This window comes from Salmo salar, chromosome 07, assembly GCF_965601325.2.
Source record: "Salmo salar chromosome 07, fSalSal1, whole genome shotgun sequence".
In the NCBI taxonomy this organism is placed as follows: Eukaryota; Metazoa; Chordata; class Actinopteri; order Salmoniformes; family Salmonidae; genus Salmo; species Salmo salar.
In genome coordinates, this window is record NC_138297.1 from 23,540,167 (window position 1) to 23,566,932 (window position 26,766).

A 26,766-nucleotide genomic window follows, 5' to 3' on the forward strand; every position below is an offset into this window, starting at 1 on the left:
AGTTGTGCCATACCCGTGGTATACGGTCTAATATACCACGGCTGTCAGCCAATCAGCATTCAGGGCTCGAACCACCCAGCTTATAATGTTAGGATATGGTTTAGGGCAAGGGTAACGATAAGGGTTAGGGCAAGGGTAAGGTTAGGGTAAGGTTAGGGTTAGGGTAAGGACGTCCCAATGATTCCATATAGCACTAACAGTACGTGGAAACCCTCCGCCGCTAGGGAAACGCTTTCAGACCAATCAGTGGTTGAATGTGTGAGGGAGCGTGTGTTTACATCACCCGTCAAATTGAAGAGCATTTAAATTTCGTCTTACAAGGTACGATTACTTACACGTTTAAAAATGTGAGTTGTTATACAATATGTCATTTCAATGTAAGAGATTGCAAGTATTGTGGAGAACATGATCACAACAACGTACAGTAGCTATAAAATGTGTAGCAACACCAGCTAAAGTAACAGTACAGCTAGCGATGCAAAAATACTGTTACCGTTATCTGTCTGGCTTGCTAGCTAGCTAATCCATATACATTATAGCAGGCTTGTTAGCCGATTATCAGTCAACGTTAGCCAGTCAGCCTGACTGTTAGTTCGCTGAATGCCTAACGTTAGTTACAGTAGCTAGCTTATGTTCATTATGTAGCTAGTAAGCTAACATACTGTAGCAAGCTACCTAGCACAAAATTGGCTAGCTATCATGGATGAAACAATAAATGCTTAGTTATGCGCATTATTCAGCACTGTACTAGTTCACTACCCACTGTGTGTGTGTGTGTGTGTTACACGTAGTGAACAATGTGTTTTGTGTTGTTGGTTGGGTTTATCATGACCCCAATCCTGTTTGTTAACTCTGTTTGCCTGTCAACAATTCTGTTGATCAGATTTAAGTTTAAAGCTCAGAGCTGTGTGTGTGTGTGTGTGTGTGTGTGTGTGTGTGTGTGTGTGTGTGTGTGTGTGTGTGTGTGTGTGTGTGTGTGTGTGTACACTGTGAGTCTCATCCCAGCGGAAGGTAGTTGGTGCTCCTTTCTGCTCCCAGGCAGAGGGGCCAATTAGGCTGTCAGGGACACACACACACACACACACACACACACACACACACACACACACACACACACACACACACACACACAGGTGTCCAGGGAAGGAACCAGAACAGGGGGAGAAGAGAGCGGGAGTCTATCCATAGTACCATATATTTACTGCTGCTCCTGCCGGCCCCTGGACATGAACCACCACAGCAGGGGCCTGGTTCCTACTCTTGAGGGCTAATAAAGTCACTGGGGTTGGGGGTTGAGGGAGCTTGTTATTTTGGTGTGTATGTCTGAGAGAGAGTGAGAGGGAGAGAAAGACGGGGGATGGGGAAGGAGAAGGGAGTAAGCCAGAGAGGAAAATGAAAGGTGTATTTGATAAGTCTTTTCTTGTCAGTGTTTTCCCCTCTGTGTTTGTTAGTATTGTTTTGACCAGCCCCCACACTGTGCTTTTGATTGTTCTATCCTCTGTATGTCTCTGTCTTTCCCTCCAGGACCAAACCCACAGACTCCCACTGAAGCGATTACGGTAGCCACCAACAGGACGGACTCTCTGGTAACTGACCTTTTGCAGGTGAGTGCGGGTCTCTCTGGCCAAGAAAGGTGGATAGCTATTGGCACAAAGTTTAAACGCATGTCTTCTATTATACGTTATCTCTGTTTTTCCTTCACGAGATCGAAACCATCCCCTGTCGTAACTCAAGGTTTAGCCTATAGATGTGTTTTAGTCAATGTATTTTCCATCAAGGTGTGTGTGGTTTTAATTGGTGCTGAATCTCAGGTGCTAAACCACTACCCTAGTGGGAGTCGCTCTCTCTTCTGGGACTAGAAACCCACTGAGGATATAATACTGGAGAAGGAGCAGTAGGCCTAAATTATAAAGAGAATGCAGTATATGAGGAGAGGGGTGGTCTAGAGAGAACTCTTATCAGGCTATTAATGATCAAATAATTGTCTCCAGTCAGTATTTATGGTGGGCTGTCACACTTGAGGAAGCAGTTTGGGACCACAAACGTATGGCTCAGCGTTTAACACTATCCTCTTTCTGTGTCTTCTTCACCTTCTCTTCCAGTGGAATAACTCTTGAACCATGAGCTCTGTGGCTGTGTTGACCCCGGAGAGCTTTGCCGAGCACCGCAGCGGGATCAAAGACCAGGAGATGACAGGTATTATACTGGTCTGGGACCAGTGGATAGACTCCCCTTATTGGAGTTGCCTACAACCGAATGCATCCAGTTTTCAGGGATACATCATTCTTCAACCAAGCTTCCTTTTCCGCTTAAAACAGAATGTGGGAACTCAAGCGTTTCGTTTACGCCTTCTACGTTAGGATACCTTAGGGGAGTGATGTATTTGAATGTAACCTCTGGACAAGAAAACGCATTTAGGCTATCGCTAAGTCTGTATGGATTTTGGATTGTGTTTTGAGTGTCGGTTTGGCTTTTTCTGCGTTAATCTCTCTCTCTACCTTTGTTTCTACCCCTCTATTTCCATGTCTCTCTCTCCATCCGTCCATCCATCCCTCCCCTCCTTCAAGGCGGTGTACCAGAGGATGAGGCCTACATCCCCACCTATCTAGAGGCCTTCCCCCCGCTCCCGGAGAATAAGGGAGCTCCGGGGGACAAGTCTGGAGAGCCTGCCGGGGCGTGGGGCTCCAAGATCAGACCCATCAAAGCCTCTGTCATCACCCAGGTAACGGGCACATATGTCGAAGCACACGTACAACACAGTCTGTTGTGGCCTCAGCATCACACCACCTTCTCCCCCCCCCCCCCCCCCCTCCTCCTCCTTCTCCCAGGTGTTCAACGTGCCCCTGGAGGAGCGGCGCTACAAGGACAACAGCCAGTTTGGTGACGGGGGCGAGGAGGCCAAGGTGTGCCTGGACATCATGCAGCGGACGGGGGCTCACATCGAGCTGTCGCTGGCCAAGGACCAGGGCCTCTCCATCATGGTCACTGGGAAACTGGACTCTGTCATGAAGGCCCGTAAGGAGATCGTGTCTCGGCTGCAGACACAGGTTCAGATTTTAGTTTTTCAATTTGAGTTTTTAAACCCAATCTCCATTCCCAGGTGCATAACGTTATAAAGACTCTCCATGTTCAGCTTAGGGTTGGACGATATATCAAATGTCGTACCGATCATATTTATTGTTATTGCGATATACATTCGTGTTTCTCTCCCTCCCTCCCTCCACCCATCCTCCCCTCCCTTGTTCCCAGGCTTCGGCCACGGTGGCCATCCCCAAGGAGCACCACCGGTTTGTGATCGGTAAGAACGGTGAGAAACTCCAGGAGCTGGAGCTGAGAACGGCCACGAAGATCGCCATCCCCCGACCTGACGACCCCAGCCTCAACATCAGAATCACAGGCACCAAGGAGGGCATCGAGAAGGCTCGTCACGAGATACTGCTGATATCAGCCGAACAGGTCAGAGGGGACCAGGGGTCAAAGGGAAAAATGATGATGATGATGATGATGATGACAGAGACGCTTCAGCTTTGAGCAATATGTTAATTCTTTTTTTACATACTAATTATTAGGGCCGGGACGATGCCAGTATCGCAATACTTGTTAGTATCGTGGAAAGGAAACAGAACACGAAGCGGCTTTAACTTTTTTATGAAACCGGCCCTAATGTTGGAAACAAACATCATTATGTTGTCATCCAGAGTCACGTTTATTTACATATTAGCACCCAATATTTTACATGCAGCCGGTTTTGAAAGGACAAAAAGAGAATGGTCCGCGTCGTGTTTTCATTTTTTGCCATGGAATAAAATTGAATTGCTGGTATGGTCACAACCCTGCTAATGATATGGCATGAAACCAAGACAAAAAGACCCATGTTGATATGGTTACGTATGGTGTAGATGTGTGTGTGTGTGTGTGTGTGTCATACAATACTTGATCGTTTTATATTTTTCTCCATCTCCTCTCCTCCAGGACAAGCGAGCAGTGGAGCGTCTCTCTCTGGAGAAGGTGTTCCACCCATTCATCACTGGGGCCTACAACCGTCTGGTCCAGGAACTGTGCCAAGAGACGGGGGCCCGCGTCAGCATCCCTCCGCCCAGCCTGCACAAGGACGAGATCGTCATCACCGGGGAGAAGGAGGCTGTCGCCCTCGCCATCAGCCGCATACGGGCCATCTACGACGAGAAGGTGTGTGTGTGTGTGTGTGTGAGAGCGAGAGCTGACCCGAACCCGACATCTTCACATAATATCCAAGCAAATGTATCACTGAATGACATTGACTTACCTTTTGTCAGTGTTTGATGTCAAGGTTGGGTTTGAGAGGGAGCGGGTTGATTAGGAACCACAATACAATCAATTACACGGGCATGCTAGCTAAACACTGTAGGAGCCTACAAAACAGCAGTCAATCACAGAACATCAACGCTAATGGATTTTTTCCCCCTCTGTGTGTGCCTGTGTGTGCACAGCCTGGGGGCGTTGTGGTTGATGCTGGTCTGTATGGATTTGTGCGTCTTAGACACGATTTCACAGAAACAGACGGTGTTAGACAATAGAGGTTCATGGTGAGGGGAAAGTGAGTGTGTAAAGGATGGATGGAGGACCGTGCAGAGAACCATAGAGAGGACGAAGAGAAGGAGACATTGTGCTACGGTGGAGCTGTGGTGGGTTGGTGATGCAGAGCAGGCAGAGATAATGGGTATGGATTCTAGTGGAAGGGAAAGACAATAGGATGCTAATGGTACTCTACTGCATAATACTGTACTGTATCTGAGACTCTCTCTCTACTCTACACTCTCTCTCCACTCTCCACTCTCTCTCTCATGCACACTTCGTCTCTCCTTTTTTGTCTGCCACTCTCAATCTCTTTCCTTTCCCCTCTGTCACCCCTCCCCTTTCCTCTCCCTTCCTCTTCCTCCCCCTTCCTCACCTTCCCTACGTCCTCCAGAAGAGGAAGACCACCACCATCTCAGTGGAGGTGAAGAAGTCGCAGCACAAGTACATTGTGGGGCCTAAAGGCAACAGCCTGCATGAGATCATGGAGACCACAGGGGTGTCTGTGGAGATGCCCCCGCTGGACTCCTGCTCGGAGACCATCATCCTGAGGGGCGAGCCGGACAAGTTGGGCCCTGCACTCACACAGGTCTACGCCAAGGTGATTGGAGGAGGAGGAGGAAGTGGGAGAGGAGCGATTGTCTTGTTTGTTGATTTGTTGTCTGCTTTTAATCAACAAGTCAAGTAGTTTATTAATCATGTTGTGTGTGTGTGAGAGCTATACAGCGTGTGTGTCTGATCTAGAGGTCGACCGATTATGATTTTTCAACGCCGATACCGATTATTGGAGGACCCCCCCCCCCCCCAAAAAAAACCGCTACCGATTAATCAGCCGATTTAAAAAATAAAAAAACATAAAAAATGTGTTTATTTGCAATAATGACAATTACAACAATACTGAATCAACACTTATTTTAACTTAATATAATACATCAATAAAATCTATTTAGCCTCAAATAAATAATGAAACATGTTCAATTTGGTTTAAATAATGCAAAAACAAAGTGTTGGAGAAGAAAGTAAAAGTGCATTATGTGCCATGTAAGAAAGCTAACGTTTAAGTTCCTTGCTCAGAACATGAGAACATATGAAAGCTGGTGGTTCCTTTTAACATGAGTCTTCAATATTCCCAGGTAAGAAGTTTTAGGTTGTAGTTATTATAGGAATTATAGGACTATTTCTCTATACGATTTGTATTTCATATACCTTTGACTATTGGATGTTCTTATAGGCACTTTAGTATTGCCAGTGTAACAGTATAGCTTCCGTCCCTCTCCTCGTTCCTACCTGGGCTCAAACCAGGAACACATCGACAACAGCCACCCTCGAAGCAGCGTTACCCATGCAGAGCAAGGGGAACAACTACTCCAAGTCTCAGAGCGAGTGACGTTTGAAACGCTATTAGCGCGCACCGGCTAACTAGCTAGCCATTTCACATGGGTTACACCAGCCTCATCTTGGGAGTTGATAGGCTTGAAGTCATAAACAGCGCAATGCATTGCGAAGGGCTTCTGGCAAAACGCAAGAAAGTGCTATTTTGAATGAATGCTTACGAGCCTGCTGCTGCCTACCATCGCTCAGTCAGACTACTCTATCAAATCATAGACTTAATTATAACATAATAACACACAGAAACACGAGCCTTAGGTCATTAATATGGTCGAATCCGGAAACTATCACGTTTATTCTTTCACTGAAATACGGAACCGTTCCGTATTTTACCTAAATGTTCCTGTTACATTGCACAACCTTCAATGTTATGTCATAATTACGTAAAATTCTGGCAAATTAGTTCACAACGAGCCAGGCGGCCCAAACTGTTGCATATACCCTGACTCTGCGTGCAATGAATGGAAGAGAAGTGACAATTTCACCTGGTTAATATTGCCTGCTAACCTGGATTTCTTTTAGCTAAATATGCAGGTTTAAAAATATATACTTCTGTGTATTGATTTTAAGAAAGGCATTGATGTTTATGGTTAGGTACAGTCGTGCAATGATTGTGCTTTTATTTGCAAATGCGCTTTTGTTAAATCATCCCCCGTTTGGCGAAGTCGGCTGTCTTTGTTAGGAAGAAATAGTCTTCACAGTTCGCAACGAGCCAGGCGGCCCAAACTGCTGCATATACCCTGACTCTGTTGCAGAGGTGACACATTTTCCCTAGCTAAAAGAAATTCATGTTAGCAGGCAATATTAACTAAAGATGCAGGTTTAAAAATATATACTTGTGTATTGATTTTAAGAAAGACATTGATGTTTATGGTTAGGTACAAGTTGGAGCAACGACAGACCTTTTTCGCAAATGCGCACCACATCGATTATATGCAACGCAGGACAGGCTAGATAAACTAGTAATATCATCAACCATGTGTAGTTAACTAGTGATTATGATTGATTGATTGATTGATTGATTGATTGATTGTTTTTATAAGATAAGTTTAATGCTAGCTAGCAACTTACCTTGCCTTCTTACTGCATTCGCGTAACAGGCAGGCTCCTCATGGAGTGCAATGTAAAGCAGGTTGTTAGAGCGTTGGACTAGTTAACCATAAGGTTGCATCCCCAAGCTGACAAGGTAAAAATCTGTCGTTCTGCCCCTGAACAAGGCAGTTAACCCACCGTTCCTAGGCCGTCATTGAATATAAGAATGTGTTCTTAACTGACTTGCCTAGTTAAAAAATATTTATATAAAAAATGTTTTACAAAAATCGGCAAATCGGTGGCCAAAAATACCGATTACCGATTGTTATGAAAACTTGAAATCGGCCCTAATTAATCGGCCATTCCGATTAATCGGTCGAGCTCTAGTCTGATCCTGATTGCCTCTCTGTCCGCAGGCCAAGAGTGTGATGGTGGTGGAGGTGACAGCCCCAGCCTGGCTCCATCGCTTCATCATCGGAAAGAAGGGACAGAACATCGGACGCATCACACAGCAGCTACCCAAGGTGTGTGAGAGTGAGAGGTCGACATGAGAGAGTGAGAGACGGGATGGAGAGAGAGGTGGGATGGGGGGGAAAGAGGCGGGATAGGGGAGAGAGAGAGAATTGGAGAGGCAGGATAGGGGGAGAGATGGAGCGGCAAAGTATTTGGTTGCAGGCATAAACATGACTTTATATGTTTAGGTGGTTAACAGGAAGTGATTGGCTCAGACACATGTCTGTCAGTAGCGCCAACCAATCCCTGTATAGTGCACTACTTATGGATTACTCTTAAAAAGCACTCCAGGGATTCAAGCTCTTTACCTCCCTAGCTACGTTGAGACACACTTAGCTCACTGAGCTGACATGTGGAGGGAGCCAGAACCAGATGACCCCTTTAAGTGGCTTGACCGCTGACCTTTAACCCCTGTGTGTTTAGGTTCACATTGAGTTCACTGACGGCGAGGAGCGGATATGCCTGGAGGGCCCCACGGAGGAGGTGGAGCAGGCCCAGGTTCAGATACAAGACATCATCAGAGACCTGGTGAGTTCGGGCCCCACCGCGGAGCTGCGTGACGGCACCTAGTTCCCACCGCAGAGCTGCATGTCGCCGTCTCACTCTCACACACACACAACTGATCAATATCAATGTATCGCTCAATACGCACCAACGTACAGAAACTCCCTAGATATGAGGACATCTTGCAAGGAACAGGCCGTCTACTCTAACATGTAAACCCTGTTTCCTCGTGTTAAGCTGGTGAGGATGGACTACGCTGACGTCAACATAGACCAGCGCTTTCACAGACACCTCATCGGCAAGAACGGAGCCAACAGTGAGTACACACACACACACACACACACACACACACACACACACACACACACACACACACACACACACACTCTTTCTAATATATAGCCATGTAAATCCCATGCTGTGTGTTTCAGTTAACCGGATTAAAGAGCAGTACAAGGTGTCGGTGTGGATCCCCCAGGAGCCGGATCGAAGCGGCCTGGTCCGGATCGAGGGTGACCCCAAGGGGGTGCAGCTGGCACGCAGGGAGCTGATGGAGATGGCACAGAGGATGGTGAGGACGGAGGGGGGGTAGTAGGGGGGTTCCAACCTCTCCCATTCATTTGGGATAATGACCCGGCAACTTGGACGGAGTCCATATTCAATGGTGACAACTGTTCTTTTCCCCCCTGGGCAGGAGAACGAGCGTACCAAAGACTTGATTGTGGAGCAGAAGTTCCACCGCGCCATCATCGGCCAGAAAGGGGAGAAGATCAAAGAGGTCCGGGATAAGTTCCCAGAGGTAACGAGGTTCAATTTTTTTTTGTCCCTTTAATGATTTCAGGAGTATAACTTCCCGTTCTAGTGTGAAATCTGACTTATTTTGGATGCTCTCTTTCAGGTCATGATCAATTTCCCCGACCCGGCTCAGAAGAGTGACGTTGTGCAGCTGAGAGGGCCCAAGAACGAGGTGGAGAAGTGTGCCAAGTTTCTGGCAAAACTCATCGCAGACCTGGTACGACCTCACTGATTCATGCATTACTTCCTGTTTACAATGGACCACTTCCTGGTTTCCTCACCGCTCCTTTTTGTTTTTCTCTCAGATGGAGAACAGCTTCTCCCTCTCCATCCCCATCTTCAAACAGTTCCACAAAAACATAATCGGCAAAGGAGGCGCCAACATCAAAAAGGTGAGAGATGAAATGTGTGAATAGTAGCACAAAATATTGGTGTAACTTTTTAAAGTGTCCACACATACATTTTAAATGTAGGTTATTGGTTACAAGTATGCCATTCTTATGACGTGTGTATGTGCGTGTGTCCCACAGATCCGTGAGGAGACCACCACTAAGATTGACCTGCCCACAGAGAACAGTAACAGTGAGATGATAGTGATCACTGGGAGGAAGAACCACTGTGAAGCAGCCAGAGACAGGATCCTAGCCATCCAGAGAGAACTGGTGAGAGAACACTGTGTGTGCATGTCTCTCTGTCTCTCTCTGTCTCTCTCAAGTGTCTCTGTCTGTCTGTCTCTCTCTCTCTCTCTCTCTCTCTCTCTCTCTCTCTGTCTCTCTGTCTCTCTCTGTCTCTCTCTCTGTCTGTCTGTCTCTCTCTCAAGTCTCTCTCTCTGTCTCAAGTGTCTCTCTCTCTGTCTCTCTTTGTCTCTCTCTCTCTGTCTTGATGATTCAACCATTCCCCCTCCCTCCCTTCCTTCCTTTCTCTTTATCTCTCTCCAGGCCAACATCAAGGAGTCTGAGGTGACCATCCCAGCCAAGCTCCACAACTCTCTGATAGGCTCTAAGGGCTGCCTGGTGCGCGCCGTCATGGAGGACTGTGGCGGGGTGCACATCCACTTCCCCTCCGAGGGCTCCGGGTCAGACAGGGTGACCATCAGAGGGCCCGCCGGAGAGGTGGAGAGGGCCAAGAGACAGCTACTACAACTGGCTGAAGAGAAGGTGAGGGAGGAGGAGGTAGAGGAGAAATGGCAGGGAGGTCTGTGTGTCGTCGTCGTCGTCGTCGTCGTCCCCCCCCCCCCCCCGCCTTAATGAATTAGGCAGAATGTGGAAGAATTGGTTTCACATTTTTGGGTTTGATTGAATAGCACCAGTCTCTTACACCTCTCCTTTTTTCCTTTCCTCTCTTTCTCTCCTCTTTCTCCTCGTTTTACAGCAAGTGAACAACTTCACGGCGGAGCTGCAGGCCAAGCCGGAGTACCACAAGTTCCTGATTGGAAAGGGCGGGGTCAACATCCGTCGTGTGCGGGACAGGACGGGCGCTCGCATCATCTTCCCGTCTCCCGACGAGCCGGAGCAGGAGCTCATCACCATCGTAGGCAGGGAGGAGGCTGTCAGACTGGCCCAGAAAGAACTGGAGACGCTCGTCAAAAACCTGGTACTAGTCCGGATGATTTCTGTTGGAAGGGATTCATGCTCAGTAGGTAGAAAGAGAAGCAAAAGCTTTAAACAGAGGATCTAGTCTAGTAACTTAACATGTTCAAGATTTGAAACTGGACATTAACAGCATAGAGAAAAGCAAATATTTTTCCGTTTTTTTGTTGGTCTTTAATTTACGAAGCTCAGCGGGGTCACCTTTTTTTTCTTTCTACCCCTCTGTTTTACTGATCCCCCATCTTCCTACTCCCCCCTCCTCTCCTCCTCCCTGTCCCTTCTCCCCCCTATCTCTCAGGACGACGTGGTGGAGGACAGCATGGTTGTGGAGATGCGGCACCACCGGCACTTTGTCTGCCGGCGGGGCCAGGTGTTGAGGGAGCTGGCGGAGGAATACGGCGGTGTGGCGGTCAGCTTCCCCCGCACCGGGACTCACAGCGACCGCATCACACTGAAGGGGGCCAAGGACTGTGTGGAGGCAGCCAAACGAAGAATCCAGGAGATCATAGAGGATCTGGTAGGTTGGTGTGTGTTGGGAGTGTGTGTGGAGGTCTGGGGTTGTGTGTTCCATTCTGTCATGCACTGTCAACTGTGTGCCTTTATATAGAAAACCTGTTTTTGCTTTGTCATTATGGGGTATTGTGTAGGTTGATGAGGAAAAACATGAATTTAATCAATTTTAGAGTAAGGCTGTAACGTAACAAAATGGGGAAAAATTCAAGGGGCCTGAATACTTTCCGAATGTAAATATACTGAGTGGACAAAACATTAAGGACACCTCCCTAATATTGAGTTGCACCCCCTTTTGCCCTCAAAACATCCCCAATTCGTCTGGACATGGACTCTACCAGGTGTCGAAAGCGTTCCACAGGGATACTGGCCCATGTTGACTCCAATGCTTCACACAGTTGTGTCAAGTTGGCTGGATGTCCTTTTGGCGGTGGACCATTCTTGATCCACACGGGAAACTGTTGAGCGTGAAAAACCCAGCAGCGTTGCAGATCTTGACACAAACTGTTACGCCTGGCAAACTACTACCATACCCCGTTCAAAGGCACTTACATTTTTTTGTTGTCTTGCCCGTTCACAATCCATGTCTCAAGGCTTAACCTGTCTCCTCCCCTTCATCTACACTGATCGAAGTGGCTTTAACAAGTGAAATCAATAAGGGATCACAGCTTTAACTACAACTAAAGACACTCATTGACACATTTGAAATGATATAGCAGTCTGATGCCTGACTGCACAGTTGGTGACGTGGCACGCATCCCTTGGTTGATGTAATGCAGCGCCTGCGCATCTAGTCGGGCAGGAAGTCCACCATGGTGTAGTCTGTTTTGATGAGCGTCTCCCTCCCTCCAGGAGGCCCAGGTGAGTGTTGAGGTGGCGGTCCCCCAGCGGTACCACAGGGCTGTGATGGGGCCTAAAGGCTGCAGGATCCAGCAGATCACCAGAGACCACGAGGTGCAGGTCAAGTTCCCAGAGAGAGACGACAACGCCAACAACACAGCAGGTAAGCCAAGGCGGTCTGAAAATGAATGGAAGTACTGTGTATATGGAGACTGTTTAGTGCCAAAAATGAGGGGTTAAATACATGTAAAAAAATTTTTACAAAAAAAGGTTTCCTGATCTTTTTTGTATCTCTAAGATATAGGGCAGAACCTTCAGAACATACTTCCTTTAGAATTTTTTTGGGGTGTCTGTTGTTCCATGTAGTGACTCTGTTATTCAATGTGTTTGCATGGGCTAATAGCAGTAAGGTCAACAAAAAATGTAATCAAATATGTATCGCTTTTTCTTTTTTTGATACTTCAAGGGGCCTTAAAATTCCAAATCGGATAGCTAAATGATCCTCGGTATGACCTTAAAAATGTTTAGTAGAACCCCCCCCCCCTCTCCCCTGGCTTGGACAGGGCTTAGACTGTAATGGGTTAACTTACACCTATCCGGCACCTTCATTTCTACCTAAAAAAAAAACATGACCCCTCTTTTTGTTGTTTGGTTCAAAACCTGTCATCTTGAAATTGAACATCGGAGTTTCACCAGAAACTCCCAAATAAGCCGTATTCTTGTTGCCGTGGTGACGCTGCAGGTCAGGAGCCCCCTCAGGAGAACGGTGACGCCAGCCCGGAGGCGGAGTTTGTCCTTCGCAAGTGTGACGTCATCACCATCTCGGGGCGGACGGAGAAGTGTGAGCTGGCAAAGATCGCCCTACTGGTATAAACTGTTAAGACGTTAACTTTTCACACTCTGTTGGGAGAGTGTTGTGTCCTTATTGTTTTCCTCACACTCTCTCTCTCTCTCTCTCTCTCTTTCTCTCTCTCTCTCTCTCTTTCTCTCTCTCTCTCTCTCTCTCTTTCTCTTTCTCTCTCTTTCTCTCTTTCTCTCTCTTTCTCCTTTTCCGTTCACCCTCCCTCCAGGCTCTGGTCCCGGTCACGGAGGATGTTGAGGTGTCCTTTGAGCTACACCGTTACATCATTGGTCAGAAGGGCATTGGCATCAGGAAGATGATGGAGGAGTATGAGGTATGGAGCTCCATCGCCCTCCTCTGGTGGACGTGTAGAACTGCAGCTCTGACGGTCAATCTTTGTACTGCACACTGCGTTTGCTCATCATAGCCCTTTTGTCACGCAAACTACTGTCGTCCCGGATATTCAATTCTGCAAATCATTTATATTTTAGTACGTTACCTCAAATGTTAAATTGGTCTTGATCAGATTGCTGTCAAACTGATAGTTGTTCTACTGTGCCTTCTCTAAGAGACCGTGGGAAAATCGGACTAAATTTGACTGTACTGTGTGTGTGTGTGTGTGTGTGTGTGTGTGTGTGTGTGTGTGTGTGTGTGTGTGTGTGTGTGTGTGTGTGTGTGTGTGTGTGTGTGTGTGTGTGTGTGTGTGTGTGTGTGTGTGTGTGTGAGGTGAACATCTGGGTACCCCAGCCGGAGCAGCAGTCGGATGTGATCAAGGTGACAGGTCAGGTGGCCAACGTAGAGCGGGCCAAGTCAGGCCTGCTGGAGAGAGTCAAAGAACTACAGGCTGAACAGGAAGACAGGGTAGGAACACACACTAAATAGGGAGACACACATACACAGTACTGACTAGTTTATCTCCCTGTCCCTCCAGGCCTTGAGGAGCTTCAAGGTCTCCATCTCAGTAGATCCTAAGTTCCACCCCAAGATCATTGGCCGGAAGGGAGCGGTCATCTCTCAGATCCGCAAAGACCACGACGTCAACGTCCAGTTCCCAGATAAAGGGGACGAACAGCAGGTCAGGAGAGTGTGTGTCTTGCTCTTTCTTGTTGCTCTCTCTCTCTCTTCCACCACGCTCTCTCATCTTTCCTTTGTCATTTTTGTGTGTTTACAGTTCTTCTCTCTCTTCTCGCCCTGCCATGTCCTCTTCTCCTCTCTGTTCTTTCTTGTGTTCTCATCCCTCCCCATCTCATCCTCTCCCCTCTTGTTTCTAAACTCCGTACCTCCCTCCTGCACCTAATTCTCCTCTCCATCTCCCGTGCTGTCTTTCTCATTTACACATTCACTCTCTTAAAGATTCCCCTCCTCTCCCAGGATGTGGTGGTGTTCTCTCTGTTCTCCCTCTGTTCTCTCTCTGTTCTCTCTCTCTCTGCCAGGATGTGATAGTGTTCTCTCTCTGCTCTCTCTCTGTTCTTTCTCTGCTCTCCCTCTGTTCTCTCTCTCTCTGCCAGGATGTGATAGTGTTCTCTCTCTGTTCTCTCTCTGTTCTCTCTCTCTCTACCAGGATGTGATAGTGATCTCTCTCTGTTCTCTCTCTCTCTGCCAGGATGTGATAGTGTTCTCTCTCTGTTCTCTCTCTCTCTGCCAGGATGTGATAGTGATCTCTCTCTGTTCTCTCTCTCTGCCAGGATGTGATAGTGTTCTCTCTCTGTTCTCTCTCTGTTCTCTCTCTCTCTGCCAGGATGTGATAGTGATCTCTCTCTGTTCTCTCTCTCTCTGCCAGGATGTGATAGTGATCTCTCTCTGTTCTCTCTCTCTGCCAGGATGTGATAGTGATCTCTCTCTGTTCTCTCTCTCTGCCAGGATGTGATAGTGTTCTCTCTCTGTTCTCTCTCTGTTCTCTCTCTCTCTGCCAGGATGTGATAGTGATCTCTCTCTGTTCTCTCTCTGTTCTCTCTCTCTCTGCCAGGATGTGATAGTGATCTCTGGGTATGAGCGTAACACAGAAGAGGCGCGGTCAGCCATCGAGCTGCTGGTGTCAACGCTGCAGGAGATGGTCAGCCACGACGTGCACCTGGACCCCCGCACGCACGCACGCATCATCGGGGCCCGCGGCAAGGCCATCCGCAAGACCATGGAAGAGTTTAAGGTACGGGCGTGGGGAGGGGGGGTGATTGAACCCCAGGGTAAATTACGATGTCACAGGGACGCACGACATCGCAGCACCAGTTTGTTTTCTTTTTCTGTCGCAGTTCCTCTGGGAGTGCGTTTGTTAAGCCCTTTGTTTTGAAACGTTAACAACTACAGTATGTTGTGGATGCATGGCTCTGTCGCGCGCGTGTGTGCGTGTGCGTGTGTTTAGGTGGACATCCGGTTTCCCCAGCCGGGTTCAGAGGACCCAGGCAGGGTGACAGTGACTGGACTACCAGAGAGTGTGGACAACGCCGTCGACCACCTACTCAATCTGGAGGAGGAATATGTGAGTGATGGACGGAGACAATTATCAGCATATGCAGTAAACGTGAGAAACTGTGTCTCTGCCTATGCCGTCATGCAAAGTGTTTCGATGTGTCTCTCTCTCTCTCTCTCTCTCTCTCTCTCTCTCTCTCTCTCTCTCTCTCTTTCTCTCTCTCTTTCTCTCTCTCTCTCTCTCTGCTACTATCTTACTTTCTCCCCTTTTTATTTTACTACTGTCTCTCCAACATTCCATGCTAGATGTTGAGCGTGACAGAGACCGAGACGATGGCTGCCTACATGAAGCCCCCGTCCCGCTATGGAGGTTGGGGGGGAGGTGGGGGGGGCGACATCAGCGTGGGGGCGGCCAAGGGCTTTGTGGTGCGGGACGCCCCCTGGAACGACAAGGTGTGTGTCTGATTCTCGTCATAATTCTCTGTGTCATCTTTATCAGCATCCTCCTCATCATCAATAGTCATTATCATGTAGGCCTATATCTTCGTCATCGTGCGGTTGTGTTGTTGTGTGTCTCAGGCTCCTGATATGAGCAATGCTGAGGACTTCCCCACCTTCGGCGCAGGCCTGGCCCCAAAACAGACCTCCGCCTGGGGCCCCAAGAAGTTTTGAGACATCTGGGAAAACAAGAGAGAGGAGAGGGAGAGAACAAACACTGGACAAATCGCTACTCGCCTTCGCCCCTCCGCCTCCTCCCCCCTTTTCAGTTTTTTACTCTCTCGCAGCTGTTACCCTCAACCAGCAACCCAGTAAGGCCAGAGGAAAAAGAGCACGTCCTCATCTCCATCTCTCCTCCATCCCCCTCTCTCCATCTCTCCTCTATCCCCTTCTCTCCATCTCTCCTCTATCCCCTTCTCTCCATCTCTCCTCTATCCCCCTCTCTCCATCTCTCCTCTATCCCCCTCTCTCCATCGCTCCTCCATCCCCCTCTCTCCATCGCTCCTCTATCCCCCTCTCTCCATCTCTCCTCTATCCCCCTCTCTCCATCTCTCCTCTATCCCCTTCTCTCCATCTCTCCTCTATCCCCTTCTCTCCATCTCTCCTCTATCCCCCTCATCTCCATCTCTCCTCCATCCCCCTCTCTCCATCTCTCCTCTATCCCCCTCTCTCCATCTCTCCTCCATCCCCCTCTCTCCATCTCTCCTCCATCCCCTTCTCTCCATCGCTCCTCCATCCCCTTCTCTCCATCGCTCCTCTATCCCTTTCTCCCCATCTCTCCTCCATCCCCCTCTCTCCATCTCTCCTCTATCCCCCTCTCTCCATCGCTCCTCTATCCCCTTCTCTCCATTGCTCCTCTATCCTCTTCTCTCCATCTCACCTCCATCCCCCTCTCCCCATCTCTCCTCTATCCCCTTCTCTCCATCTCTCCTCCATCCCCCTCTCCCCATCTCTCCTCTATCCCTTTCTCCCCATCTCTCCTCCATCCCCCTCTCTCCATCTCTCCTCCATCCCCTTCTCTCCATCGCTCCTCCATCCCCTTCTCTCCATCGCTCCTCTATCCCCTTCTCTCCATCTCTCCTCTATCCCCTTCTCTCCATCTCTCCTCTATCCCCTTCTCTCCATCTCTCCTCTATCCCCTTCTCTCCATCTTTCCTCCATCCCCTTCTCTCCATCTCTCCTCCATCCCCTTCTCTCCATCTCTCCTCCACCCCCCCCTTCCATCCCCCTCTCCCCATCTCTCCTCTATCCCCTTCTCTCCATCTCTCCTCCATCCCCTTCTCTCCATCTCTCCTCCACCCCCCCCTTCCATCCCCCTCTCCCCATCTCTCCTCTATCCCCCTCTCTCCATCTCTCCTCCATCCCCTTCTCTCCATCGCTCCTCCATCCCCTTCTCTCCATCGCTCCTCTATCCCCTTCTCTCCATCTCTCCTCTATCCCCTTCTCTCCATCTCTCCTCCATCCCCTTCTCTCCATCTCTCCTCCACCCCCCCTTCCATCCCCCTCTCCCCATCTCTCCTCTATCCCCTTCTCTCCATCTCTCCTCCACCCCCCTCTCCTCCATTGGAGGAAAGACTTTCCCTCTCTTGTTTTCTTGCTTTGTCTTGCCTCTCCACGTCACTTCAACATCGCTGGAGTTGTCGTTGCATTTTAAAGCACTTGTTTTAGTCAGTGGACACCACTGCCAAACCCCAAACCGGCACTCCAGGCATCTTGTAACGATCCTTTGAACCAACTTAACCCAGCCAGTAGTGAAACTGGAGAGCACCAGCCAACCAACAGCCCTCTTTACAAGACAAGAGGGATGTGGAGGATTTTAGGTTCGCAGGGTGGCAGAACTCGCAGAACCATGAGTTGTAAAGCAAACACTGCTTCATTTTTGTGGTTTTGATGATAACCGGGGATTTTAATGTTCTACTGTGTGAGGGGGAGTTTTTAACGATGTACTCCTACGATGTTTTACTGTGTGAGGTGGAGTTTTTAACGATGTACTCCTACGATGTTTTACTGTGGGGGTTTTTACCGGAGTTTGTTACTAGCTGATCCTTCCAAGTACGTTATTACTATAACTCATCAGAGGGGAAGCAGGGAGGGGGCGATGTTGGGCTGGGATGTTTTGGTGTTTTGTGGTCTTCACTCTTACAAGAGGAGGATGTGTATAGTTTCATCTGTAATTTATTTCTACCTGAGCTAAAATAGCTTCCATTGGGTTTTTTTCAGGGTGAGTCATCTTTTGAGTCTTAACCGTGTGAGTCCAGCGAGGTCTGTGTACAGAAGGTTGTTTATTTAAGCAATAAGGCACAAGGGGGTGTGGTATATGGCCAGTATACCACGGCTAAGTGCTGTTCTCAAGCACGACGCAGCGCAGAGTGCCTGGATACAGCCCTTAGCCGTGGTATATTGGCCATATACCAAAAACTCCTGAGGTGCCTTATTGCTATTATAAACTGGTTACCAATGTAATTAGAGCAGTAAAAATAAATGTTTTGTCATACCCGTGGTATACGGTCTGATATATCACGGCTGTCAGCCAATAAGCATTCAGGGCTCGAACCAACCAGTTTATAATTGTTGTTATTTATGTTTTTGTTTATTTATAACCCGTTTTATTTATTGACATTTCTGTGATCTGGCGTTTTCATAAAGCACATAGCAGAAGTGGAATGTATGTATGGGGGAGAGGGAGGGATGGGGACCATTTGGTTATGTACTAGTATGTTGTTGTGGACAATTTATGAAGTTGTTTCTATTTTTTTTCCCTCACTTCATTTGAAAGACTGTAGGTGTGTGCGTAAGGTGTACATTCGAAAGAAGCTTGACCAATCTTTTACTCCCTCTATCAGTTGTATTTTTGTTAATTCCAGCTCCGTCGCTCTTCTTTCCCTTCCTACGCCCGTTCAGTCACCGTGTGTAGTTTGACTCCATCCATTTGTAAAGAATATTATATTTCAACTCCCCCAAATACTTGTGTATCAGTGGAGGCTGCTGAGGGGAAGATGACTCATCATAATGGCTGGAACGGAGCGAATGGAATGGTATCAAACACATGGAAATGTGTTTGATGTATTTGATACCATTCCGCTTCAGCCATTACCAAGAGCCCGTCCTCCCCAATTAAGGTGCCACCAACCTCCTGTGTTGTGTATTGCTCCAAAGCTCTGCTGAATCAAAACTTTGCACTTATTTATATCATTTGTAGCACAAACTGTTTTTACTTATCTATTTATTTTACCACACACTGGCCCTTCCCTCATTCCGCGACAGAGTTGGGGTGGTGTTATTGATCAGAATGACTTTCGTTCCATTGAGGCCCCTTTTGCTCTACTGTAGTTAGAAACTGACCTAGGATCAGATATCCATGCATAACAAACTCGCCCATTGTACCTACTTGGAATCAGAGCTGGTAGTTCCAGAAGTGAATCTGTTTTAACTTCCATGTGCCTGTTGTCGCCATACAAATAGATTGACTAGGATGGGGGGGGAAAAAGCCCCTCAGACCATGTTGGCTTGAATGGGAATTACCGTTGTAATTATTGTATTTCTGTGGTTGTCTCCTGTATGCTGATGTAAAGGACAGGAGGGCTGGTGCAGAACAGCCTGTCGATTTGTTTTATTTCCCTCCGAGGATGGACTAGTTAACAAACGGTAGACAATTCAACCCAACTGGAAGAATAGATTGTTGTTTTTACATGTACACGGAGGTGTACAAAACCATTAGGAACACCTCCCTAATATTGAGTTGCACCCCGTTTTGCCCTCAGAACAGCCTCAATTTGTCGGGGCATGGACTCTACAAGGTGTCAAAGTGTTCCACAGGGATGCTGGCCCATGTAGACTCCAATGCTTCCCACAGTTGTGAAGTTGGCTGGATGTCCTTTGGGTGGCGGGCCATTCTTGATACACACGGGAAATTGTTGAGTGTGAAAAACCCAGCAGCGTTGCAGTTCTTGACACACTCAAACCGGTGCGCCTGGCACCTACTACCATACTCCGTTCAAAGGCACTTCAATCTTTTGTCTTGCCCATTCACCATCTGAATGGCACACACACAATTTATATCTCAAAGCTTAAAAATCCTTTTTTGGCCTGTCTCTTCCCCTTCATCTACACTGATTGAAGTGGATTTAACAAGTGACATCAGTAAGGGATCATAGCTTTCAGCTGGTCAGTCTGTCATGGGAAGAGGTGTTCCTAATGTTTTGTATACTGTATGTACTGTAAATGTGTCACCAGTTTAAGCTTTGTGGGAAAGCAACTCATTTCTGTTGCACTACTTTTTATTTGTTAAACACTCCTTTGTGTTTAACCTTTGAACTTTCACCACACTTTGTCACTGGATCGCTGAGGTCAGATATTGACATTACTGATGTGGGTAGGTGTGTCACAACCCGTCGGCAAGGCAATGGAGCCGGAGTCAGCCTGCGGGGGGAGGGGGCTGAAAACTTATTGGCCTTAAGAAATAATTCTTAGGAATAATTTAGAAAAAGTGTGATTGAGTAAATATGCAACACTGCAGTATGTCAGTGACTGGATTTTTTTTCCTACTCTGAATAAAATTTTAAAACAGCCTCTATCCTGTGTCTTTTTGATTGGTGTAAATTAAGGCTTTTCTCTTCTTGGATTAAGGGGCTACTCAGCAGATGCTACATCCATTTTGACTTAAATTATATGTACCCAATCAATGATTCTTGAATATAATTTAAATACTTAATGAGCTTGTTTTTCTCAATGTTTGAACAAACACTATAATATCATGATGGATGGTCAGTCCTTGCATCCATAGCTCTGTCTATGTGTTTACATTCCTCAGCTTTTTACCAAAAACGGTCAGGGAAAATGATTTGTTTCTACTGCTGATTGCCACTTTAAAAAGGAAGAAACACACAAAGCCAGTCCAGAGTCATCATGTGCATACTCTGTTTATTTATTTTTACAAATCAGGAAGATATGATTTCATGTTATGTAACAGCCTGTACAAATGCATTATCATAAAAAGCAGCACTGGGCCTTTAACTAACCCCATATCATTTTTCACATTTTGATTGGACGTTGCAAGCAAGTTTTTTTTCCTTCTTCAAAGCCCACTTTTTTTGTTGCAATAAATTAGGTTATACACAGTTGTGTGTGTGTGTGAGGAAAGTCAACTGAACCTTAGATCTTGACTTAACCTGTTTTTCTCCTCTCTGGTCAAAACAATGACTTGGCGAGATGGCGCGGCTATGTATGTCATACATAAGTATATATCACATTGGCAACAACATACATGGTTAAAAGAAGATGTGCTTTAGAGTCGTCCACATACAATCAAATAGGGGAATATTTGGATCAGGAATGAATTAACCAGTGTTAATCTTAATGTAATATGTCAAATGAAGGGTGTTAGTTTCAACGTAAACGGACCACAAAAAACTAAATGACAAAAACCCTAATGAATTACATTCACAATGTAAACACCAGCATCAGGGCCTGCATTTCGTTAAATACTTAAATTCCCAAGCGTATTTGCACGAACACACCAATGAGGGCAGACCCCTATGACCTTATTGGCTATGAACATTTCTCCCTGTTAAAACCATGACCATAGAGTTCTATAGAGGACTCCAGTGTCCAAGTTTGAGCATGGGCAGTGCCATTAGGGACTTCACAATTTTGAAGTAGTCAACTGGGTGGACCTTCCTATGGGTTAAGGAAGGATCACAAAATTCCATCCAGGGATCAGCCAATGAATTATACTCGTAAGCAAACATTCCATGACTGCAGGTGGCTGTAAATAGCCAACCTTGGCTTTATACCTGTTCAAACAACACACTCTAGGTGGCAGTGTGCACCCTTTCAGTTTGTTTACCAACTCAGAAGTAGAAGAAACGTACTACTTTAAAAATGGAGATGGCCTCACTGGCACTGCCCGTACGCTCACCGACGCCATAATGGGACAGATCCGTTACAATCTTTAAAAGACTTGAACGTAACTCTAGTGTAAACGACGATGTGTGAAAACAGGCACGTTCAGCAGGCCACAACATTGTGTAAAGTTCAGATAGTACTATGTTATGAAGAACAAACATGCCTATCTGGTACAGAATCATGTCAGCTCTATTCATGACATTTCTATCTGCTCCTTTCCTTCAGATCAGTGCAGGTGAAGGAAAGGAGATGAGGACTAAGGAGAGGAAGCCACTTCACACTATTCAAGATGCAGATAGCTTTGTCGGTGAAACAGAACAGACCCCCCCCCCGCTTTCCACTGACGAAGACATTTCTGAAAATCTGGGACAGTTATGAGGGGAGGGAGATGGAGAGGACGAGTCATACATGTAGACAGACAGTGGTTAGCGTTACACCTGTAAACATTTTCGTCCAGTTTTTTTTTGTTCCTCCCTCTAAAAACAGGTGCTCTCAGGTCTTTCTCCTGTTCAGGGTTATTTCCAGTCTTTCTCCTCATCGTTTGATTTTGCACTCTTTTCCTCCATTGACACGAGGTTAAGTCTTTAGTTTATAAAGTCCAATAGTCAATGACCGTTCTGCAGGCGACTGGGGGGGGGGGGGGGGGGGGGGGGGGCCTTCGCCATTGCGAAGTTTAAAGAACGGTCCAAGTCTTGGAACGTGACCGATTTCGGTTGTGCACTCAGCCTCGAGAACTGAGCAGAACCACCCACCCCCGTACTTGAGAACCAAAAAGAAAGTGAGGAGAGTGATCAGGCTGGGATAAAAGGTGATAAAAACAAGAGCTAGAGAGGACAATAACAGTGCTAAAAGAAAAACTGCGGTGACCAAAAACGAGTGTTGTATTATGAATGAGAAGTAGATTGTTTTTTACTTTTTTTTTTTTTTTTTTAAATAGCCCACAAAGTGTTCAAAACATAAAGTGCAGGCAGTGTCAGTCTGTTGTTCTCTGAATCCACCAAAGCCCCGCCCTGTTAAAATTATTCCAAAACAAACAAAAATGTACTTTGTCCAAAATAAACTAAAATAATGCTGAACTGTCAATGTCAACAATCCCCCCCCCCCCGGGAACAGGAGGGAAATTACCCAAATTCCAAAGAGTCTCAAAGTCTGGAATTTGGTTGATGGAGTAGAGGTTTTGGAGGCACCGCTGGGATAGAGAAGCTCCCTTATCTCCACTCTATCCATCCCGCTGTTCATCCCTCCCTCACTCCACCCGTATGAGTAGGCCGTAGAGGAGGGTGCCCCCTTGCTCCTTGGTGATCCACTCGATTTCTGTGTTGCTAAAGCGGGGGTCAAGGGGCTCGCTGGTCCCAAGGTTCTGGGGCCCCACCTTGTAAGAGCCCGGCCGCACGCACACCTGGAAACCCACCTGGGCCTGGTGACAACAGTGAGAACGAGGGTCCCGGAATCTGGAGGGAGAGAGGAGAGCAGGAGTTATGGGAATAAGAATGAAAGAAAGAAAAGCAAGACAAGTCAGAGGAGACCAAGACAGCATAGCAATTTCATGGTATACAGTATACTCAGTGGCCAGTTTATTAGGTCCACCCATCTAGTACCGGGTCAGACCCCCCTTTGCCTCCAGAACAGCCTGAATTCTTCAGGGCATGGAAACATTGCTCAACTGGTATCAAGGGACCTAACGTGTGCCACAAAAAACCATTACATCACCGGCCTGCACCGTTGACACCAGGCTGGATAGGGCCATGGACTCCTGACTCTGCCATCACCGTGACGCAACAGGAACCAGGATTCGTCGGACCAGGCGACGTTTTTCCGCTCCGCAATTGTCCAGTGTTGGTGATCGCGTGTCCACTGAAACAGCTTCTTCTTGTTTATAGTTAATAGGTGTGGAACCCGGTGTGGTCGTCTGCTGCAATAACCCATCTGTGACAAGGACCGTCGAGTTGTGCGTTCCCGAGATGCCGTTCTGCACACCAACGATGTACTGTGCCGTTGTGGCCCGCCTGTTCGCGTGCACGATTCTTGCCATTCTCCTTCGACCTCTCATCAACGAGCTGTTTTCGCCCACAGGACTGCCGCTGACTGGATGTTTTTTGCACCATTCTCGGGAATCATTAGATTGTCGTGAGTGAAAATCCCAGGAGGCCGGTTGGAACCGGTGCGCCTGGCACCGACGATCATACCACGCTCAAAGACGCTTCGGTTACTCGTTTTGCCCATTCTAACGTTCAAACAAACAGTAACTGAATGCCTCAATGCCTGTCTGCCTGCTTTATATAGCAAACCACGGCCACGTGACTCAAGGTCTGTAGGAGCGAACCATTTTTGCGAACGGAGTGGTGTACCTAATAAACTGCCCACTGAGTGTATACTTGAATTTGAATAAGTGCAAAAGGCAGATAAAAAGCAAGAGCATGAGAGAGACAACGATAGAGATTTGACACTTACTGCACTTTAGGGGCGAACATCTCCAGGCCGGAGTAGCGCATGGTGGGGGACAGCTGTACCCGGGGAACCTCCCTGTCTCGCCCTGTCCGCTCGCCCGTCCCTGTCTCGTTCCCTGTCCCTGTCTCGTTCCCTGTCCCTGTCTCGTTCCCTGTCCCTGTCGGGGAGGCTGTTGCTGTTCTCCTCTGGCTCACTGTAACCGTTAGGACCCTCCATCTTTGCCGGAGACACAGAGAAGATGGACGAAGTCCCTGAAACACCAAGACAACATGGGTTTGTTAATTTACAACACCATCATGATTCTTTAATCATTAGGGGAAATGTTTGTGATGGAAATCAACCGTACGTTTCAAAAGGCTAAGACATCTGCTTAGTGCTTTGGGAGAGAAACAACACCTTGAGGTGATATGCACATCAAAATAAAGGTGACCTGTGGTCAATTCACTCTATTTTTAGGGGTCCAAAAAAGTGGATAAGGAAACAAATGCTGCATCGTACCAGAGAGCAGCTGAGCATGGTCCAGGGTGCGTCTCAGAGCCCCTACACTGGTGCCGTGGTAGGCTATGTGCCACTTCTTAAATGCACTAGACACCTCACAGTGGGGCTTGATCCTATAGGGGAGGTAGTACACACAATCACACACAAAACTGTTAGCTAACCCCTCTCCATCTCCACCTGTATCTTGTGTCCTAGGACATTGATACTCAAAGCCAGTTCTCAAAGTTTAAACTGTATACTATTTTTATTCACATTCTCCCCTTATCTTTTGCCAAGGTGAGAATAGGTAAGATCTATTAATCAATTTGTTAATTGAAATAGATTAAAAAGTCATTCAGTGGACATGAATAGCACTGTGACTGATCTAAAGTAATTGGTTGAAGACAGTTTTCGCAGTCCACTTGATTGGCTGTTTGCGACCTCTGACCTCAGCGCGAAGCGGCACCAGCCGAAGGGCAGGGCGTAGTCCCGGGGGGGCTCCCCTCTCTTGTAGTAGGCCTCGTCCCCCCGCAGCTTGTGGCAAGACTCACAGTAACACAGGTTATACTTGGCATCCTCGTTGAAGTAACCATCTGAGAGAGATGGATAGGCAGAGAGAGAGAGAGAGAGAGAACAACAAAGATGGAGTTATGACTGAGCCAAGGATACTCGACTGGATAGCATAACCCCCCCACACCAACAGGAAAGCACCCCCCTCCACCATTGAGACCAACAGACAGCTAGAGTACGCAGAAGAGGCACGAAGAACAGAGCACCGCCGGCTGCAGCCGAGCTAAACCAGATGAGGCATCTGCTGAATACAATCTGCTCAAAAACCATTCATTCCTTCTTTGTTATTATCAGAAATAGTATTATCCAATGATTAAATGGATAATAAGATGATAGTTGGAGCTGTATTGTTAAGATTTTAGTGCAGCCTTTGAAGTTACAGATCATAATTTGTTACTGACAAAAACGAACTTATGGCTTTACATCACCTGCCATCACACGATTGGAGAGTTACGTATCCAATAGAACCCAGAGTGCGCTCTAGTTATGCTAAAGTGGACAAACAGAAGGGAAATGACAACATTGAACCATCATATTTGTGTATTGAAGATTTAATCATTTAAGAGGATTGCTGTTTTGAATTTGGTCAAGTTTGTGCCAAGAATGATAAGCCACTAGGTATAGAGTACTACAGCATGAGTCATAAGACTCGGTCAAACAAGGAAATGGTTCCAATCGTTTTTCCATCATGAATTTTTCTCCATAGGGGATTTTAGAAACACTTAAAAATAAGGGCCATGTTTAGTGTAGGCTTACCCTGGCGTGATGTTTTGATAAGTGTAAATCTCTCTAGGACAAGGTGACTTATCAATACATATTCGCATGTATTTAATCACCCAAAAATGTAACGCTAATTAGCTGCTAATGTGGCTATCATAAAGAACTACAAAATGCCATGATCTGGACGAGACCGCCGAATCAAAAGTAAGAGAATCTCTGGATTAAATCTAAATGTTAGCTAAACGTCACACTAGGGTAAGGCTAAGTTCTTCTAAAATTCAAGTAACATTAGATGGTCAGTTATTATGGTCAAGTGATATTGACAAAGTTGTTGTGAAGATGGGGAGAGGAGGTACGCAGCGGTCTAAGGTACTGCATCTCAGTGCAAGAGGAGTCACAACAGTCCCTGGTTCGATTCCAGGCTGTATCACAGTCGGCCGTGATTGGGAGTCCCATAAGGCGGCGCACAATTGGTCCAGCCTCGTCCGGGTTTGGCCGTCATTGTAAATAAGAATTTGTTCTTAACTGACTTGCTTAGTTAAATTATATTTTTGGGGGATTGATTGATTGAGTGCACGCACACACACACACAAAAGTATGTGGACACCCCTTCATATTAGTGGATTCGGCTACTTCAGCAACACTAGTTGCTGACAGGTGTATAAAATCAAGCATACAGCCATGAAATCTTCATAGACAAACATTGGCAGTAGAATGGCCTTACTGAAGAGCTCAGTGACTTTCAGCGTGGCACCGTCATAGGATGACACCTTTCCAACAACTCAGTTCGTCAAATTTCTGCCCTGGTCAACTGTAAGGGCTGTTATTGTGAAGTGGAAACGTCTAGGATCAACAACGGCTCAGCCGCAAAGTGGTAGGCCACACAAGCTCACAGAACAGAATGTCTGTCCTCGGTTGCAACACTCACTACAGAGTTCCAAACTGCCTCTGGAAGCAACGTCAGCACAAGAACTGTTCATGGGAGCTTCATGAAATGGGTTTCCATGACCGAGCAGCCACACAAGTCCAAGATCACCATGCGCAACGCCAAGTGTCGGCTGCAGTGGTGTAAAGCTTGCGCCATTGGAGTCTGGAGCAGTGGAAATGTGTTCTCTGGAGTGATGAACCACGCTTCACAATCTGATAGGTCATCGTACTATCCGGGTTTGGTGGATG

General features: G+C 47.1%; 2 protein-coding genes across 3 annotated transcripts in view; one reads left to right on the forward strand and one right to left on the reverse strand.

Annotated features, from left to right (window-relative positions):
- The first annotated feature begins 41 nt into the window (after positions 1-41).
- Positions 42-20,044, forward strand: hdlbpb (high density lipoprotein binding protein b). Of its 2 annotated transcripts, XM_045721719.2 has the most exons (28): positions 42-321; positions 1,525-1,604; positions 2,103-2,196; positions 2,568-2,722; positions 2,829-3,047; positions 3,250-3,456; positions 3,973-4,188; positions 4,949-5,155; positions 7,392-7,499; positions 7,912-8,016; positions 8,230-8,308; positions 8,424-8,563; positions 8,687-8,791; positions 8,891-9,004; positions 9,093-9,179; positions 9,318-9,449; positions 9,726-9,944; positions 10,159-10,380; positions 10,675-10,893; positions 11,739-11,889; positions 12,469-12,593; positions 12,797-12,901; positions 13,294-13,428; positions 13,499-13,642; positions 14,534-14,713; positions 14,927-15,043; positions 15,280-15,426; positions 15,553-20,044. In XM_045721719.2, the coding sequence occupies exons 3-28, from the start codon at positions 2,121-2,123 to the stop codon at positions 15,643-15,645; spliced, it is 3,807 nt and encodes a 1,268-aa protein (XP_045577675.1). In that variant the 5' UTR covers positions 42-321; positions 1,525-1,604; positions 2,103-2,120; the 3' UTR covers positions 15,646-20,044. The 2 variants fall into 2 exon arrangements, with proteins under 2 accessions (XP_045577675.1, XP_082833601.1); XM_082977475.1 differs by lacking the exons at positions 14,534-14,713; positions 14,927-15,043; positions 15,280-15,426; positions 15,553-20,044 and adding an exon at positions 14,129-14,527.
- A 327-nt stretch (positions 20,045-20,371) lies between these two features.
- LOC106608752 (neuralized-like protein 4) overlaps positions 20,372-26,766 on the reverse strand; it is a 30,317-nt gene continuing 23,922 nt past the window's right edge. The window contains 5 exon segments of the mRNA XM_014206869.3: positions 20,372-22,826; positions 23,827-24,041; positions 24,043-24,074; positions 24,322-24,434; positions 24,749-24,893. Coding sequence (XP_014062344.3) covers positions 22,622-22,826; positions 23,827-24,041; positions 24,043-24,074; positions 24,322-24,434; positions 24,749-24,893 — 710 coding nt within the window. The 3' untranslated portion in view covers positions 20,372-22,621.